Source organism: Eucyclogobius newberryi, unplaced genomic scaffold (assembly GCF_026437365.1).
Source record: "Eucyclogobius newberryi isolate DKJ021-1_F unplaced genomic scaffold, fEucNew1.0.hap1 SCAF_19, whole genome shotgun sequence".
Lineage (NCBI taxonomy): Eukaryota > Metazoa > Chordata > Actinopteri > Gobiiformes > Gobiidae > Eucyclogobius > Eucyclogobius newberryi.
Genome location: NW_027315823.1, coordinates 28,014,142 through 28,030,560, shown reverse-complemented (window position 1 = coordinate 28,030,560; position 16,419 = coordinate 28,014,142). Strand labels below are relative to the sequence as shown.

At 39.0% G+C, this 16,419-nt stretch overlaps 2 protein-coding genes across 3 annotated transcripts in view; one reads left to right on the top strand and one right to left on the bottom strand.

Annotated features, from left to right (window-relative positions):
* inavab (innate immunity activator b) overlaps positions 1-16,419 on the top strand; it is a 39,021-nt gene that overhangs the window by 16,778 nt on the left and 5,824 nt on the right. For both annotated transcript variants that reach the window (XM_072452568.1, XM_072452569.1), the window contains exons 4-6: positions 611-744; positions 14,581-14,703; positions 15,406-15,637. In XM_072452568.1, the coding sequence (XP_072308669.1) occupies positions 611-744; positions 14,581-14,703; positions 15,406-15,637 (489 nt within the window). The remainder of the gene's footprint in view (positions 1-610; positions 745-14,580; positions 14,704-15,405; positions 15,638-16,419) is intronic.
* Positions 9,239-11,496, bottom strand: LOC140366243 (uncharacterized). The gene has a single exon (XM_072452909.1). It carries the CDS (start codon positions 11,483-11,485, stop codon positions 9,239-9,241), a length of 2,247 nt encoding a protein of 748 aa, XP_072309010.1. The 5' UTR covers positions 11,486-11,496.

Genomic DNA, 16,419 nt, shown 5'->3' with positions numbered 1-16,419 from the left:
CGGAGCGACTTGCAACCGCATTTCATACTCCAGTGCGACTTGTATATGTCTTTTTCTTCTCTATTATGCATTTTTTGGCTGGTGCGACTTATACTCCGGTGCGACTTATTGTCCGGAAAATACGGTAAAATGATAACAATAATATTTCAGTGAAACAATTTTATTACTGAATAACAACACATTTTTAGATCGTTAAAAGGCATGAGCTGCAACAAATGAATAGCAAAATAAACCATTAATTAGCCATAAAAGTTACTTATTCAACCCTCTACTGGTCAAATTTGATCGTATTACAAAATAAATGAGAAGTAAATCTCCCCACTATTGTAAATAAAGATTGAGCCCCAAAATCTATTGCTCCATCCTTCATTTATTGAGCGATAAGTCTATATAGTAATTATCATGACAGATGACCGCTGCCTTTAATTAGCCCTAACAGTTTTTAATTTGTTCTCACTGTTTTTAGACATTTTGCATAAGTGACACAGGAATAATGACTCTTGCTCCCACATGAGAATCATCTGACTCCGACCTTTTGCGCCGTATCGCGACTTGAAACACGTGCCGTTTTGCGTGACGATGTGTTTTTAAAATGTCCCCTTGTTTTCAGGCTCCGACAGCCCGACGTCTCGCTCGAAGGACGTGACGACGCACACTCGGGCCATGAAGCTGAAGCACCAGGCGCTGCAGGAGCGACTGGAGCTGTGTCTGCTGGAGCTCCGGCAGCTCTGCATCAGGGAAGCGGTGAGCACCCGAACGTCACCGAGCAGAAAGTGCATCGACTTAGAAACAGTGTCCAGAAAAGACCATTTAAGTTTTTTTGTCATATGCTTTAAGGGATGTAGGGCTGTAACTAATGATCATTTTATTCTAGTGATTATTCTTCTGATTAATTGATAAGTTGCTTCTTGTAGTGCGCTGTTTAGTTGTTGTGATGCAAAAGGCCAGTGAATACGTTTACCAGAGAAAGTCTTTTAAGGAGAATATTTACATAAGAGAAACACAGAATATACAAAAGCCTCTTCTCTCATCCTTAAGGTTCTTTTATTCTACTACTGTTCTAATGGTACGTAATTAAATCAAAAATTCTGAATGCAAAAGTATTATAAGTTATTGTGATATGATACATTTAGGTTCTCTTTGTTGGAGCGCAGATTGAATTGAAATGATTTAATCTTGTTTCGGAAATATTCCATCCCTTTAATGCTGACAACAACAAGCACACTTCCTGGTTCACGGAGGATTAAACGTTGTATAATTTGTCCCCCTACGAGCCCAAGAATGTTTTATATGGTGGACTAGAAAAGTGTGAATACCTGCACTATTGGCCGTCTATCCAGGACGTATCTGAGGCTTTATGTGCAGTCCTGACGCCCCGTTTGCTTCTTTCCAAACTTTCCGGAGTCCTCCGCAGACTGCTTTATGTTATGTTACTGCTTTATGCTCAAACGCTCCTGAACTTACTCCATGCTGCGGACAGAGGCGTGGGAACAAACTCTACGTCAGATTCACAACACAAAATTCCCTCCTACATGTCGCTAGAACGGCATGTCACTCATCTACATGTGTATTTACATCAAAATTAATATCTATGTGCTAGAACACGCCCTGTAAACTTCCAAATATGGGCTTGACGGGACATGTGACGACGAGATGGAGCAAGCAGGGGGAAAAAGTGGAGGATGTGGTGCTTCTACAGATTATCACAGTTTTACAACTTCCGGTTATAGCAGTGATTAAAAATGTCACATGAGCACACTCATGTATGTTCAAGTAAATTACACATTCAAATAACATCTAATAGGCCAATGGAAATGGAAAACTAAAAGTAAAATACTCATTTAGATGTGTGGATTAGCAGAAATGTAGTGGAGATATTTTGTTTAATTGTTTACATGGTTTACTTTTTGCCCGGAGATATAGGGGGACAAAATGAAATGCATTTGAGTTTTTGGAAGAAATCAGAATCATAAAAGGTTCACTTTTAAATACTTATTATATTTTCTATAATCGAGCAGCCCTTCTTTAGCAGTCTTTAGCAGTTGTAAAATCAACCGGAGTGTAATCCTTTTGTGACTCATCGAGAACATAAACTCAGACTGTTACGTGTCCAATAGAACATTGGGTTTATCTCTAAAGGAGTGACGGAGCGATGACACCTCCACAGTCAACAGAACTGGGACATTGTGGTCATAACATTTTGTGCAATTGTTCTCTCCAAACAACAAGCCCTCTTTTATTGGCCGTCTTATCTGATGCATCCATGTTAGTTCATTGCACCAGTTCAAACATAGTATGTGTTTTTATTGGCGCCTGTCTACTTGTCAAAGATGCCATAATTATGTTTTTTTAGTAATATTCGATTTGTTCCTGAGTAAATTGTACCACAAGAGAGAGAACATGCAGACTCCACACAGAAAGGCCTCATGAATCTGTACCAGAATTAGTATTCTGAGTATAAGGAGTGGGCAATATTGACATAAATTAATATCTCATGATGTCCTGATAGCGATTTTAATTATTAGACAAACGTGAAACATTTGTCATGAAACATGAAATTTTGTCATGAAACACACGACATTTTTTTTACTCTAAATTATATAATTTATTATAAAATGTACATACAATTGTCGACAATAAGACTAAAAAACTGCAAAATCCTTAACTGGCTCTCTTTCACAAGTCAAATCAAACTTTCTGCATGAAAAAGTAACAATGTCGCCGCATAAACAAGCTGATAAAAAAGTACAGTGCCTCATTGTTGCTGCCTGCGACTTGTCACAATTACCGGTATTATTTTTTGTGGCCTGAATAATCCTGAATAATACTGATCGCCTCTTCATAAGGCTACCCCAAATAAATTGTCTGTTTGCTGTAACCCAAGTCAACATTTTTCATCTGGGTCGGACGGTAGGCAAATTCTTATTTTTTTTACTTAGAAGGCAAAAAATATATAAAAATTTTGTTATTTTTTTGAGTCGGAGTGACCACCAGGGGTCAGGCTTCAACAGTCAATGACGGAAAACGTCTTGATCAATCCGATCGGGAGACTAAATCTCACGATTTTAAGATATTTCAATCGACCTTTTGTACGCCGCTATCCTTTATTTTGGTAGCGAAGGCGAGCGGGGGGAACATGCGGGGGACACGGGCGCCGCCATGTTTGTTGTGATGACGCTACTGGGCGTGTTTCAATCCCAGAATGCATTTGCGTAAGTCAAATTTCACACCCTGACAGAGCCTGGCATTACTATGGACATGTCAGTGGCGCCGACAAGGATTACCCAATTTTTAAAAGGCAATGTGACGACTCCTACACGCGGTCTGTTTTGTAACAGATGCACGTGGAGGACTGAAAATGAAGACGCACATGTGTTACGAGGTGCGTTATCAGTCCTTTGAGATGAAAGTCAAGTTAACAAGCGTGATAAAAATATTCAACACGGTGGTTCAGGAAAGACCGGTCGGTGAGTCGGCGAAATAATCGAAAAATAAAAGATTTTGACGTTTTTTCAACAAAATGCTGATATTTATTTTTCAGTCGGCTAGTTTCATAGCGGGTCGGTCGGGTTACGGCAAACGGACATCTTATTTTGCTCAGCCTAACGGCATTGTTTTAATTAATTTTGATAAATGTTTTTGGTTTTCTGGGCTTTTATTTGGTCCAATTTTTATTTTAACATTGTTCTGTTTTTTGGGTTTACATTTAGTTTAGATTTAGGCATGACATTGTAGTGAACTAGTCCTGAATAAGTCCTGGTCTAGTCCTGGTTTAGTAGTGGTCAAGTCCTAATCTTGTCTTGGTCTAGTCAGGTTTGGTCCTGGTTTAGTAGTGGTCAAGTCCTGGTCTACCGCTGATGCAAGAAGCAAATAATAATAATTGTGACAGTTTTAGATGCAAAATTAAGTATTTTTAGTTCAATCCATAGCCCAAAAATGGATTAAAGGTTATATACATTTACGGCTGTCTGTTTTTGTCAAATTCAGTTTAATTGTGTCATTCAGAAAGTTAAGTTTTGTAAAGCCAGTCATAAACTTGAGGAATAGTAACATGTTAGACAACGGGAAAAATTAAAGAATTTTCTGTTTAGTCTCAATAATCGTGAACAATCGTTAAATTGTGATATTTTATCCCACAATAATCGTAACTTTAATTGTAACGCCCGCTGCTTACGAAACCGTTTTCTGAGCCGTTGCTTGCTGTCGAGCGTTTGTTCTTGCCCGTAACTGCTTGGATGATCTAATGTTGGGTACGGAGTGTGACGTCTGCGTTTTTCCTCTTCTCTCGGACGCCGCCCCCTCGCTCAGGGCTGGTCTTGTTGTTGCTTCTGGCTAAAATCCTGGATCATTCCTCGTTGTCGACATTCGGGATGGGCGCTCGTGTTGGGGCTTGCTCGCGCGAACTGACAACACTTCGCCTTCCTGCGCAGGACACCGGTCACCTCTGACAGCGATCTCAGCCGTGTCTGGACAAAAGTGATTCAAAATTCCAACGTTTTCGTCATGGTGTTTCTAGTAAAAACTCAAATCGTTCTCCTCTGGAATAAGTTGGAATAAGGTACAGATGGTAATGTCCTTTACATTACTATCTGTACCTTATTGCAACTTATTCCACTGATTTTAAACTCGATTGAACAACTTAGAGTTCTTAAATGGCAAATCACACGTTAGTTTTATGACCTACAAAGGGAAATTCTACAGAAACTACAGAGCAATTTATAAAAATGTAGATAATATCGTGAATGTTGTTTTGAAGATATGCAAAATTTGAATGTCAAGTTTAATCTGGTGCAAAAAGAGCTGATTGGAAATAAAAATATTTTTTTATTTTTTTATTTACTAAATAGTTTTCATAGCATCCCTTATATTTACCGGTACTTAAAATTGCTTTGTGGTTTTGACAAATTGGAGCTGAATTTTTAAATATAAAAAGGGGGGGGGGAAGAAACAAAATGCATATAAAACACAAAACAAAATGAACACAGAACATCTTGTGGGTCGTTCCAAGACGTATCTGTGGTATCTAGGATATCTATGCTAGTTACAAACCACTTGACTACTCCATGAAATAGAATTCATCTGCAGACGGTGCTGGCGTATTAAGACGTAGATAGATCCTCTGTTACCCTTATACATTTAATTCCACATTATTATAATATGCATTGGTGAGAATATGTATTTTACCTTATTTTCCGGATTATAAATCGCACCTTTTTACAGTTTTGGCCGGGGATTTATACTCCGGAGCCACTTGTATGTGATATTATTCGTTATCTTCACACTGGCAACCACATTCTCACATGAAGGTGAAGAAGAATCTGCACTTCCTCTACCTCTGGAGTTTGTGGAGTTGTTTAGAAGTGACATCGATGAAGAATTCAATGGATTTAGTGATTTGGGGTAATACTAATGCTTTGGTAAACTTGTTAGCATGTTCTTTATGCTATAGTTATCTGAATACGAGCACCGATTCACCATGTTGTTCTCTAATCTGTATTGCATTTCAAGAGGAAATGTCTGTTCTTGGTCTTGGATTTGATCAAATACATTTCCCAAAATGACATATACTTCAGTGCAACTTATATATGTTTTTTTTAATTCTCTATTATGCATTTTGTGGCTGGTGCAACTTATAATACAGTAAATACGGTGGTTAAAGACTATGGAATACCTGCAATGAAATGTATTTTGCAACATATACTCACTTTCATGTTGAGTTGCATTTGATTACAGTTATTTGGAAATTATTTCTGGCAGATATGAGTGAAAAATAGAAAATGTGTAATAGTTTAAACAAGGCTCGACTCCCTTCTTATGCAGTGGTAAATGTAGATGCATTTATATACAAAACTAAGACTCTTTTATCACAAATAAGAAGGAAAAATGTAACATGCTCTAATTAAAAGAGATTTGTTTTCTATTTTGCTCAAGTTGTGTTTCTGAAGTTATAAGCCTAAATTGTGTGTTCCAATACTGTTGACGTTTTCCTCCGCTTTAGAAAAATAACTGTTCTAATTGCCTCCAAATGAAAGACTAACTGTATTACATTTACTCTAAATGCGTATTCTTGTTAACATTGGTTACTTCCAAACACTGTTATGTACTGTTATGTATGATTTGAATTTGTGTAATAACCACAGTGCAGTGTCTATATTCTAAGAGCAGGGAAACATAAAATCATAACAATTTGAACCGAAGTTTATCTGACACTTTGGGCCGTTGGGCTGTCATTTCATTTGAGCCAAAAAGCTATTTGCTACTACAGTAAAAAGCTTGATGTTTCTCAGCAGCATTATTTAGGATGCGGGGGTGATCACGGGCCGAACGTAACGTAAAAATAAAACAATAAAAGATGTATACAAAAAATCGCTTTATCTAGCCTAGTAATAGTTATTTGTGGGCAATGTTGGACAAATCTGCAGCAGGTGAAAGACATATTCATCCATAGTCCATATTCATGCATCAGCAGCGGGAACAGGAACATGGACTTTTGATATGATTTCTGTTATTAAATGTTTATTAAAAGTTTATCACTATTTTTTAAGTTTGAGCTTAGTGAGAATAAACTCTTGATGTAGTGAAACAGATGAGTGCATTCTGATTGTTCGGTTCCATCTCTTCAGTCACATTAATAATAATAATAATAATAATAATAATAATAATAATAATAATAATAACTTTTATTTATATAGCGCTTTTCAGTGACCCAAAGACGCTGAACATAATAAAAAAGGGGGGGTATTTACAGACAGGGGGGACAACACGTACAATACACATTAATATACAGATAAAATGAACAAGACAGAAGAAGTAGAGAGAAAAAGATGGGGATGTAACAGGGGGTAGAAGAGTAGGCAATGGGGTCCACATTAGTGTGGACACAGTCAGAGCTCACAGCAGCTTCACTCTGTCATCTTCATACTTTATTACACTCTGACCTGTGCTTTTACCTGTTGCTCCTGATCTGTCCAGCTTTGCACTGGTTTAGATCTTTTCTTCACAGAGCATCATCACAGAAGTTTGTTTTCTTGTTCCACATTAGTGCTGCTTTTAGCGCAGCTCTAACGTCCACTGAACCGTCTCCTTTCTTTCGTCCACGTGTTTCCCAAAGCCACACGTCTCTTTCTCGATGTTCAAGTCAAGTCTTTAAAGTGTTGAGTGAGTCGACATCCAGCCCTTGCACTGATGCTCCAGCAGCACAGCAGTGCTGAGCAGCTTCAGCCCACCTAAAATCTTCCCAAGCCTGAGCCATGCTTTTACCTGGATTGTCACAGTGAAAAAGCCTGGAGCAGGAGTGCCCATTACGTGATTCACCAGTTGCTCTTGGAGGCAGGGGAGACAAGTCCCAAATCTTAATCTATTTCAAATAAGTTTATTGTCAGGTGTGGATAAACGTGCCGACACGGAGGTTGTGAAAAGTTACACAGAATTACTTTAATGAGGCCTACATAGTTACACAGGTCAAAATGTTCACAAGACAATTCATAAAACGGTTAAATGAACAAGCAGAACGTTCATATCATGTGCAACTTGTATATTAGATTCATCCTGCTAGAATTCTGATTTGGCTGAGACAGCCCATGGTCTTTAAAAAGTTACGGCCAAAACAAAAACCAAAACAATTTTCATTTGAATTACTTAGCAGTTTTATCTGTTGCAGAGTGACTTAGAAGTTTTCATGGCTCAGTTGTAGTAAAAGGTTCAGTTGTAGTCATCTTGACACTGTTTTAGAGAAATAAGACGTTTTGACTCTCAAAGTGTCGAAACACCTTGTTTTTCTAAAACAGTGTCCAGATGACTACAACTGAACATTTTTGTACAATGGATCGCCCTTGGACAAATGAGGCATTACACCAGATTACACCAGAGTCCAATTAAGCCAGTTTGAAATCCAAAATGGTTCTTTGAAAATTGAAAATATCACATTCAAAGAACAAAGCATCAGGTCGTAGCAAAGACGTCTTAAACCCACTGAATGTATGTGGACATCCAATGCTCGGAGGTCATTTGCAAGTCACTTAGAGTTCATCAGGGACCAAATAAGAAAGGAAGTGTTGATTCCACCTCTTTAGACATGAGCGCTGAGTGGAAATTGGAGTTTACAATCAGAACTACAGACACAGCACTGAAAAGCTGACGAATTTTCCTAAATGAAAGTCGAAGAATCCAGAAAGCTACAGTGAGGGAAGAACATCCTGTGATTTTGCAAGTTCTCCCACTTAGAAATTATGGAGGGCTCTGAAATTTTCTTCATAGGTGCTTTTCCACAGAATCCAAAAATATGGAAATCACATTGCATGATTTTTAAATAATGTATTTTTATGTTATTGCTGCAAATAAGATAACCTGAGAAAATCAGTGCTGATATTTGGTCCAGAAGCTTTGATTACAAGTACAGAGGTGAAACGTTTCCTGTAGTTCTTGACCAGGTTTGCACACGCTGCACCAGGGAATGTTGCCCCTCCTCCACTCAGATCTGTCCGGTTTCAGGGCTGTCGCTGAGCAACACTGAGTTTCAGTTCCCTCCAAAGATTTTCAAATGGATTTAGGTCTGGAGACTGGCTAGGCCACTCCAGATCTTTGATATGCTTCTTACGGAGGTGTTCAAATTCTTATTTGCAGCGATAACATACCAATTAACTATTTTAAAATAGTTTTTTTTTTTAGGTTCTCACAGTGTAAATGAACGTACGATGAACATTTCAGACCCCTCCAAAATGTCTAAAATCGCAGGGTGTTCAAATACTTACTCACTGTATTTGTGTATGTCAAAGATCAGATAAGGTCAGATAAGACCGCAGGAAGAATATCTTTTAAATTCATTCATTTTTCATTTTCTACCGCTTGTTCCCTTTCGGGGTCGCGGGTGACTGGAGCCTATCCCAGTGACTTTGGGCCTTAGGTGGGGTACAACCTAGACAGTGGCCAACTGGTTGCAGGGCCAACACAGAAACATAGACATTACAGACAACCATTCCCTCTCATATTCATCCACTAGGGCCAATTTAGAGTTGCCAATTTTTGCCTAACACATGCAGGTCTTTGGACGGTGGGAGGAAGCCGGAGAACCCGGAGAGAACCCACGGTAACACGGGGAGAACATGCAGACTCCACCCAGAGAGATCATGTGATGTTGGTCTGGTCCGGGAATCGAACCCACCTTTGCCACCGTGCACCCCGCATCTTTTAAATTAAAAAATGAAAATTAAGATGAGATGTTGAGGTCTAGTCTTATTGATCAGAGCTTCCAGACAATACAGGCCTTTATGATGTCCTGCAGGTTCTTTTGAAAGAATCTTACAGCACTGGAAACAAAACTCTCCACCTCTCCTGTGGCCTTTTTGAACAATCTGTGGGAAGGGCCAAATTCATTTTTGAGATCCTTAATCACACCTATAATAAAGGTTTTCTTGCTCATGTCTACTTGTTGGACCTGCTCTTTTGGAATGTAGATCTTCAAAACTTTTTGAGTTAAATCATCAGCGATGGCGATGTACATCTTGTCCTTTGGATCTAATCCACACTCATACTGAAACAGTTTCTTCATCAAAGTGTTGACCAGCACTTTGACGATGCTGTACCATACAGAATTGTGGCCATTCTGAACAAAGCCGGAGGATTTGGAGGCCGACATGGAATTATTGATAAGCGGGTGTTCAGTGTTCCTTTCTAAGAGGTCGTTACTTTTGCTTGGTCTTTTGGTGCTTTCAGGGCTTCTTTGATTGCCACTTTGAGTACTTTTTCTTACAGTACTTTTGCTTGGTCTTTTGGTGCTTTCAGGGCTTCTTTGATTGCCACTTTGAGTACTTTTTCTAACAGTACTTTTGCTTGGTCTTTTGGTGCCTTCATGGCTTCTTTGATTGCCACTTTGAGTACTTTTTCTAACAGTACTTTTGCTTGGTCTTTTGGTGCCTTCATGGCTTCTTTGATTGCCATTTTGAGTACTTTTCCTCACATTACTTTTGCTTGGTCTTTTGGTGCCTTCATGGCTTCTTTGATTGCCATTTTGAGTACTTTTCCTCACATTACTTTTGCTTGGTCTTTTGGTGCTTTCAGGGCTTCTTTGATTGCCACTTTGAGTACTTTTTCTAACAGTACTTTTGCTTGGTCTTTTGGTGCCTTCATGGCTTCTTTGATTGCCATTTTGAGTACTTTTTCTAACAGTACTTTTGCTTGGTCTTTTGGTACTTTCAGGGCTTCTTTGAGTGGCACTTTGAGTACTTTTTCTAACAGTTCTTTTGCTTGGTCTTTTGGTGCTTTCAGGGCTTCTTTGAGTTCCACCATGCGTAGGTTTTGGCATACACGTAGGGCAGGACACATCCGTACTTGTTACTTTTCTGCCCATTTCATTTTGTATAACATGTTCAACATGCACGGTCAGTGTTTTTACAGCTTTTCTTTCCTTAATGTTGGTGGTTTCCAGAGGGCTCGAGGCGATCGCCTGTGCAGCGTTTGTCTGCTTGATAAAGGGGTGTGTTAGAGCCTCTTCTGGGGTTATCCTTTTTGCTGGATTTACCTGCAAAATGTTCTTCAAAAGGTCAAGAAACTGCCAGTGCGCTTCCATTTCCTCTTCGGAGATTGGCTTTTGCTGGTATACTGACATGTTCTCCAAACTGGTTAAATATCTGGACTCATTGTCGTCAGAGGGATTGTAGGGCTCTCCTGTTTTTTCCGTGTATTCTTTGGCCGTGTTCCGATGATAGAAGCCACGTGTTTTCTTGAAGAAGTGGTCCGTGAATAGGCCTTCTTGGAGTTGCTGGATATCAGGCATGCCTAGGATCCGTATAATCATCCTCATATTTTCATACTTGCATGTACCAGGAAAGAGATTGCGGCCGATGAAAAAAAATGCCATCACACAGCCAAGAGACCACATATCAATTGCCTCATCCAATTTTGTTCCTAAACTCGCTTCTGGAGCTCGGTAACTACAAGTCTGGATGATATCACCAGGATTCAGACTTCTCACAGAGGTAGCAAACCCAAAATCAATCAGCTTGATTTTAAATGGTTCAAGCGTGTGATTAACCAGCATAATATTGTCTGGCTTGAGATCTCCATGAATCATCTTATACTTTGCCAGTTCTTTAAAAGTTTCCAGCAGCTGCTCAGTAATGTAGCGTATTTCCGAAAGGTGAAGATATCGGAAGCGTCGTCTTCTCATGAAATCAAACAAATTTTGATCCAAGTGCTCAAGGACCAGACAGAAACGGTCCTGGTATTGAAAAGATGCTATGAACTTCACCACGTTGATGTTTTTGCTCAGAGCTCTCACCTGCCAAAGAATAAGTGCCTCGTGTCTGGTTTCTTCGGACAGCTGGTGTCGAGGTATTTTTATAGCCACGGTTTGGTTTGTCGACTGATCTATGCACCGGGCTACACGCCCATAGGTGCCTTCTCCGCTCAGCTCTTTTATCTGGTATGAGCCAAAATAACCAGAAATAACCTGATTCTTCCTCAAAATAATGTCTTTGTTCGATGACATTTTGGTTGTGTAAAGTGAAATACTTAAGAGTGTCAAAATTGTGCCTGTCCTCTGTTGAACGCTATTATGAGTCGTCGTCTTCTTTTGTCATTCATGGAGGCTGGTATTCAAGTGTAACATTACTGCCAGACTTTATTCTTTAGACTTTCTTCTTTACTCATGGGCTTTGAACTGAAGATTGAAGTCTAAAGGATTTATTCTTTAGACTTTATTCTTTAGACTTCAATCTTCAGTTCAAAGCCCACAAGTTCCAAGCACATGAGTTCCAAGCCCACGAATTCCCAGCACATGAGATCCTCTTCTTCCTCCTCGGCGCTCCACGGCGGCCGGCATCCAAAAGCCACACCACCGCCACCCACCACCCACCACAGCAGTGCAACACACTCCAACTCTATAAACGTCTACCCAACCCTGTGTTATCTTCTTCTTCTTCTAAGGTGTTTTATGGCGGCTGGTATCCAAGTGTTACCAGCCGCCATATCTAACTTATATAAGACTGTAGTTGCTTATATAAGTTAGCAACTACAGCCTTACTGTAGTTGGCCAGGTTTTCTCACCACAGTTGGTGGTACTTTCTCTCAATCCTCAGAAGCTAAATGAACCCCGCCCTGACAATGCTCTCTACATCCGCCTCGTTCTTTTAAGGATGCTGGCTTCCATTTCTGGATCCAGGTCCTCTTCTCGCATCTCCTTGATCTCGTCTTTGTTGTTCTTCCAATTCTAGACCAGTTTGTCTTTGCAAGACTGGACTTGTTTTGCAAGTCGTCCAATCTTTTTGCATGCTTTGCCTTGGTTTTGGTCAGGTTTGTTGTCAGTTTCTTCAGTTTCTCTTCAAGTTTCAGCAGAATTTGGTTATTTTTCTCATCAGTCTCGTCCATCTCCAGCCGGGACTTCTGGGTTTGTTGCTCGTACAGATCCTGCATCTCCACCAGTCGCTGCTGCTTTTTGGCCAAGTCAAACTTTAGGTATTCTATGATGGCTTTGGTGTCTTGCTCAACAGCAGCACATTTGGCTTTGTTGAGTTTAATGTTTTTCTCTGTCTGCTTAATGGACTTCTCACAACTCGTCTCACTTTGTCCTGAAGATAGCGCAGTTGTTGTTGTTGTTGTTGTTGTTTTATAGCGGTTGGCATCCAAGTGTTGCATTACGGCCAGACTTTATTCTTCAGACTGTTGTCAGATAGTGCAGTTGTCGCATATGCATTTGGACTTCTATAGTCCTGCCTTGATCATGATCACTTTGCCATGATTTATTCCAGGAATTTGTTGTTTTTTTGGGCTGCCAACCGCCATTAAAGTAACACAACAACAACCACAGGAACATGGGGGAAGAGAGAGCGTTTACTGGCATGAGAGTAGGCCACACTGGACTCAATAGGTCGCTGAGTAGGATAGGCAAACATCCTACCTGTTTGTGAAATCACTGTCAAGAACCAGAAACTTTTGAGCATGTGCTGATTCACATGGCATATGAAAGAGAGAGAACTGAATTAGTTTTATGGTTTCAAAATAATAAACGGGTATTCAATCTGCTGAATCTTTGTACAATTCAGTCTCAAGTATCACGTAAGGCTATAGTTACTTAGTTAAATAACACGGGATTAATTGGACAATTATAGAGTTAAGAGCATTGGTGTAGTGTTACACTGCAATCCCCTTTCTTCATTCACACGTTTCTGACAAAATGACCAGGTAAGGCTGCATTTATGAATGGGTCTTTGGTGACTAGACCAGGGATCTCCAATATGTGGCCGACAGGCCAGCTCCGGATCCCCAAGCAATATGGTCTGGCCCACAGCCATGGTTCCCTTTAATTTAAAATATATATTTAAATTACGCCATAGTCCAAAATCACATTATTTTCTTCTGTATCTACTTGCGTTGCAACACGGAAATTTCCCCATTGTGTGGACAAATAAAGGCATATCTTATCTTATTACAAATGCACAAATCTTTTTGCAACAATGATACAATAAATTTCCAATGGAGACGAGCTGGTGGCCAAGTCCACCAGAAATCTTATTACCTGTATGCAAATAATTTACTGGTAAATACATTTAAAATCTGTGTTTGTCATTTTCATTAGAATTACATAATAAACTTCATAATAATTATAATAATTCTAACACAGTATAATAAATGTGTGCAAATTGGAACATTTCATTTTCTCTTTTGTCATTTCTGATCCCTGTAAAATAACTTAATTCTAATTTTCTCTCTTCATTTAAATCAACTTGAATTTACCTTTTGAATTATTATTATTCTTCATTGTTTCATTGTTGTTGCTGATACACAATGTAAACTAAACGTCTTTTTAATAGTCTCTTGGAGATATTTCTTGTGTGTTTCCGTGACACTTGTAGATACTTGACATAGAGAAAGGTGAGACTGGAGAATGCGAAGTGAAAGGAAATCTGAATTGTGCAACGGACTTCCCTGAACACATTTGTCTGAACATGCACAAATGACGACTGCCAAAAAAACTTAGAGAATTTCAAAACTGCCAAAGGCCTGGTAAAACACAGTGATTCCTTAAGGCTTATTTGTACCTTATTATTGTCTGTTGAAAGTACATCTGATGAAATGGGGTTTATACAACGACTGACATTATAAATCACATTGAACAATGTTTATTTAAATGACAAGAAGTTTTTTTATTGTAGGAATGCTGTTCAAGAATAAATAGATATTTTACATTTAACTCGTTAAGTTTTTCTTGCTAAATTCAACACTAACACAAAATTACTTATTAGGGCTGCATTAATCGACTACTAGTTACTAGTCCACTATAAAAAAAAAACATTAGGGTAGTTGATAATTGTAATGGTGATCTTGACTGTACACTTTTTATTTTTTAAATACACTGAGATTATGTAAAAAAAGAATAAACAATTTCTGATTTTCTTCATTAATAGACTTATTTGTATATTCTCTTTCAAGAATCTGGCAATCATATTTAAACCTAATCATATTTAAATAACCGCTGACTTGTCGACTACTAAAATAATTGTTAGTTGCAGCGCTAACACTTATACTACGTTCACTCTCTAATCTTTCGTTCAAATGTAATAACTTTTATTAAATGTGTTTGTTCAGGAGTTAACGGGGAAGCTCTCTGAAGATTTCCCGCTGAAGCCCGGAGAGAAGCCGCCTCAGATCCGCAGACGAGTGGGAACGGCGTTCAAACTCGACGAGCTCAGTCTCCCGCAGAAAAATGGGGTGAGTGGAAGTGGAAGAACAACTGACGATACAAGCTGCATATATACCATTATCTCCATTATCTGGGCTAAAACACATGAAAAGACAATTTCAAAGACGGCTGCATGATTTAAAGGACAAAATAGCTTTTAATCCATTTATAACACTGTTCTCTCATCAAAAACACACCTGGAGTTACTTTTAGCTTCGTTCACACTAGTTGATGTATCCTGGTAAGACAATCCTCTCCCCTTCGAGCGTCAAAAACACTGAATCTCCTCGATAACAGACCTTTCCTCGATCTATGACGTGGCTCTAAGAATCTTCTCTGATGTTTTTTAAGTCCATAAATCATAACCCGAATCATGATCAGTATAACTGTGTGGCTGCCTTGCATCTCTGAGAGAGTGTTCCAATTGTTTATTATTAAGCTGTTTTAATTCCCTCTGCAGCCAATAGATGGCGCCAAAAAATGGAAGAGATACAGATGCTAATTTGTTTTTTATAAACTTTTTCCCGAACATGCCAAACTAAAGAGTCGCAAGAGCATGTGTAAAGATTAATAACCATCAAATAATGCATAATATTTGCCGCTGTTCTCTATCTAGAAGATAGTGACCATATTTTAACCTTTATTTGGTTCCTAATGTATTTTAAGTCTCAATGTACAAGCGCTGTTTGTTGCGGCCTAAGCAATAGTTTATAATTTGATTTGATTTCCAGAGTTCGAACTTGAGCGTCGTCGAGTCAGAGCTAGCTTTGCAGATGAAGATTTACGAAGCGGCGTGGCAACTGTGTGACGAGGAGCGCCTGAGCAAAGCTGTGAGGAAGAGTCGACTTCAACAGTTCAAACGAGAAGAGCAGAAACTGAAACTGCTCCAGGACACGGCCTTCAAACTGAGACTGGAGCGAGGACGCACATCACCGCTGCCTGCATTCAACATTACTCCTCCAGGTAATCTTATAGTAACACAATATATTTATAGCCCAACACATTTTACTGCCTTATTCAAAAACAATTCAATACATTTTTGCCTCAAAATTCTGCAAACAATACCCCATAATGACAACGTGAAAGACGGTCGTTGGCCAGACAGAAGCCACTCCCCCGTAAACGTCACATGACAGATTATTATTATTGTCATTATTATTGTCATTATTATCATCATTATTATCATTATCATCATTAGCATGTAGTATTATACTCAAAAAGACTTGAGGCAATAATTCGTGCCAAATAATTCAACCTTCTTTTTGCATTGTTTGTACAATTTTGAGGCAAATAATTAATTCTAATGTGATGTGACGTGAATGCACAGTACATCACAAATATAAAGCGCATTAATACATAACAAATTAAGTTTTCAGGTCACCGTACAAACGGGATTAAAAAATGCAGAAACTGTCAAATATACAACACAGGACAAAATTGGGAGCAGAGGTTTTGTTTTTGTGACGAAAACATCCCGATATTTGAGGGGAAACGCAGCCTCAACTGTTGGACTGGATCATTTCCTCATAGATGTTCACTGACGTGTGCCGATCGTGCAGAAGCCTGTCACAAGCCTGTGCAATGATCCCTGAGATTGTTACTCGAAACTCACCATTAGTCATTTAGATCTTTTGTCCATTCATAACGGTTCAGTTCAGTGGTGGAAGAAGTAATCAATTTTAAGAAAAAGTACACAAACAGGAGGAAAAAATACTCCCCTAAAGATGTAAGTAGCACATAAGTGA

What these genes read in the sequence shown, in the direction of transcription:
- LOC140366243 (XM_072452909.1), bottom strand. Translation starts at nt 11,485, where the DNA reads ATGTCATCGAACAAAGACATTATTTTGAGGAAGAATCAGGTTATTTCT.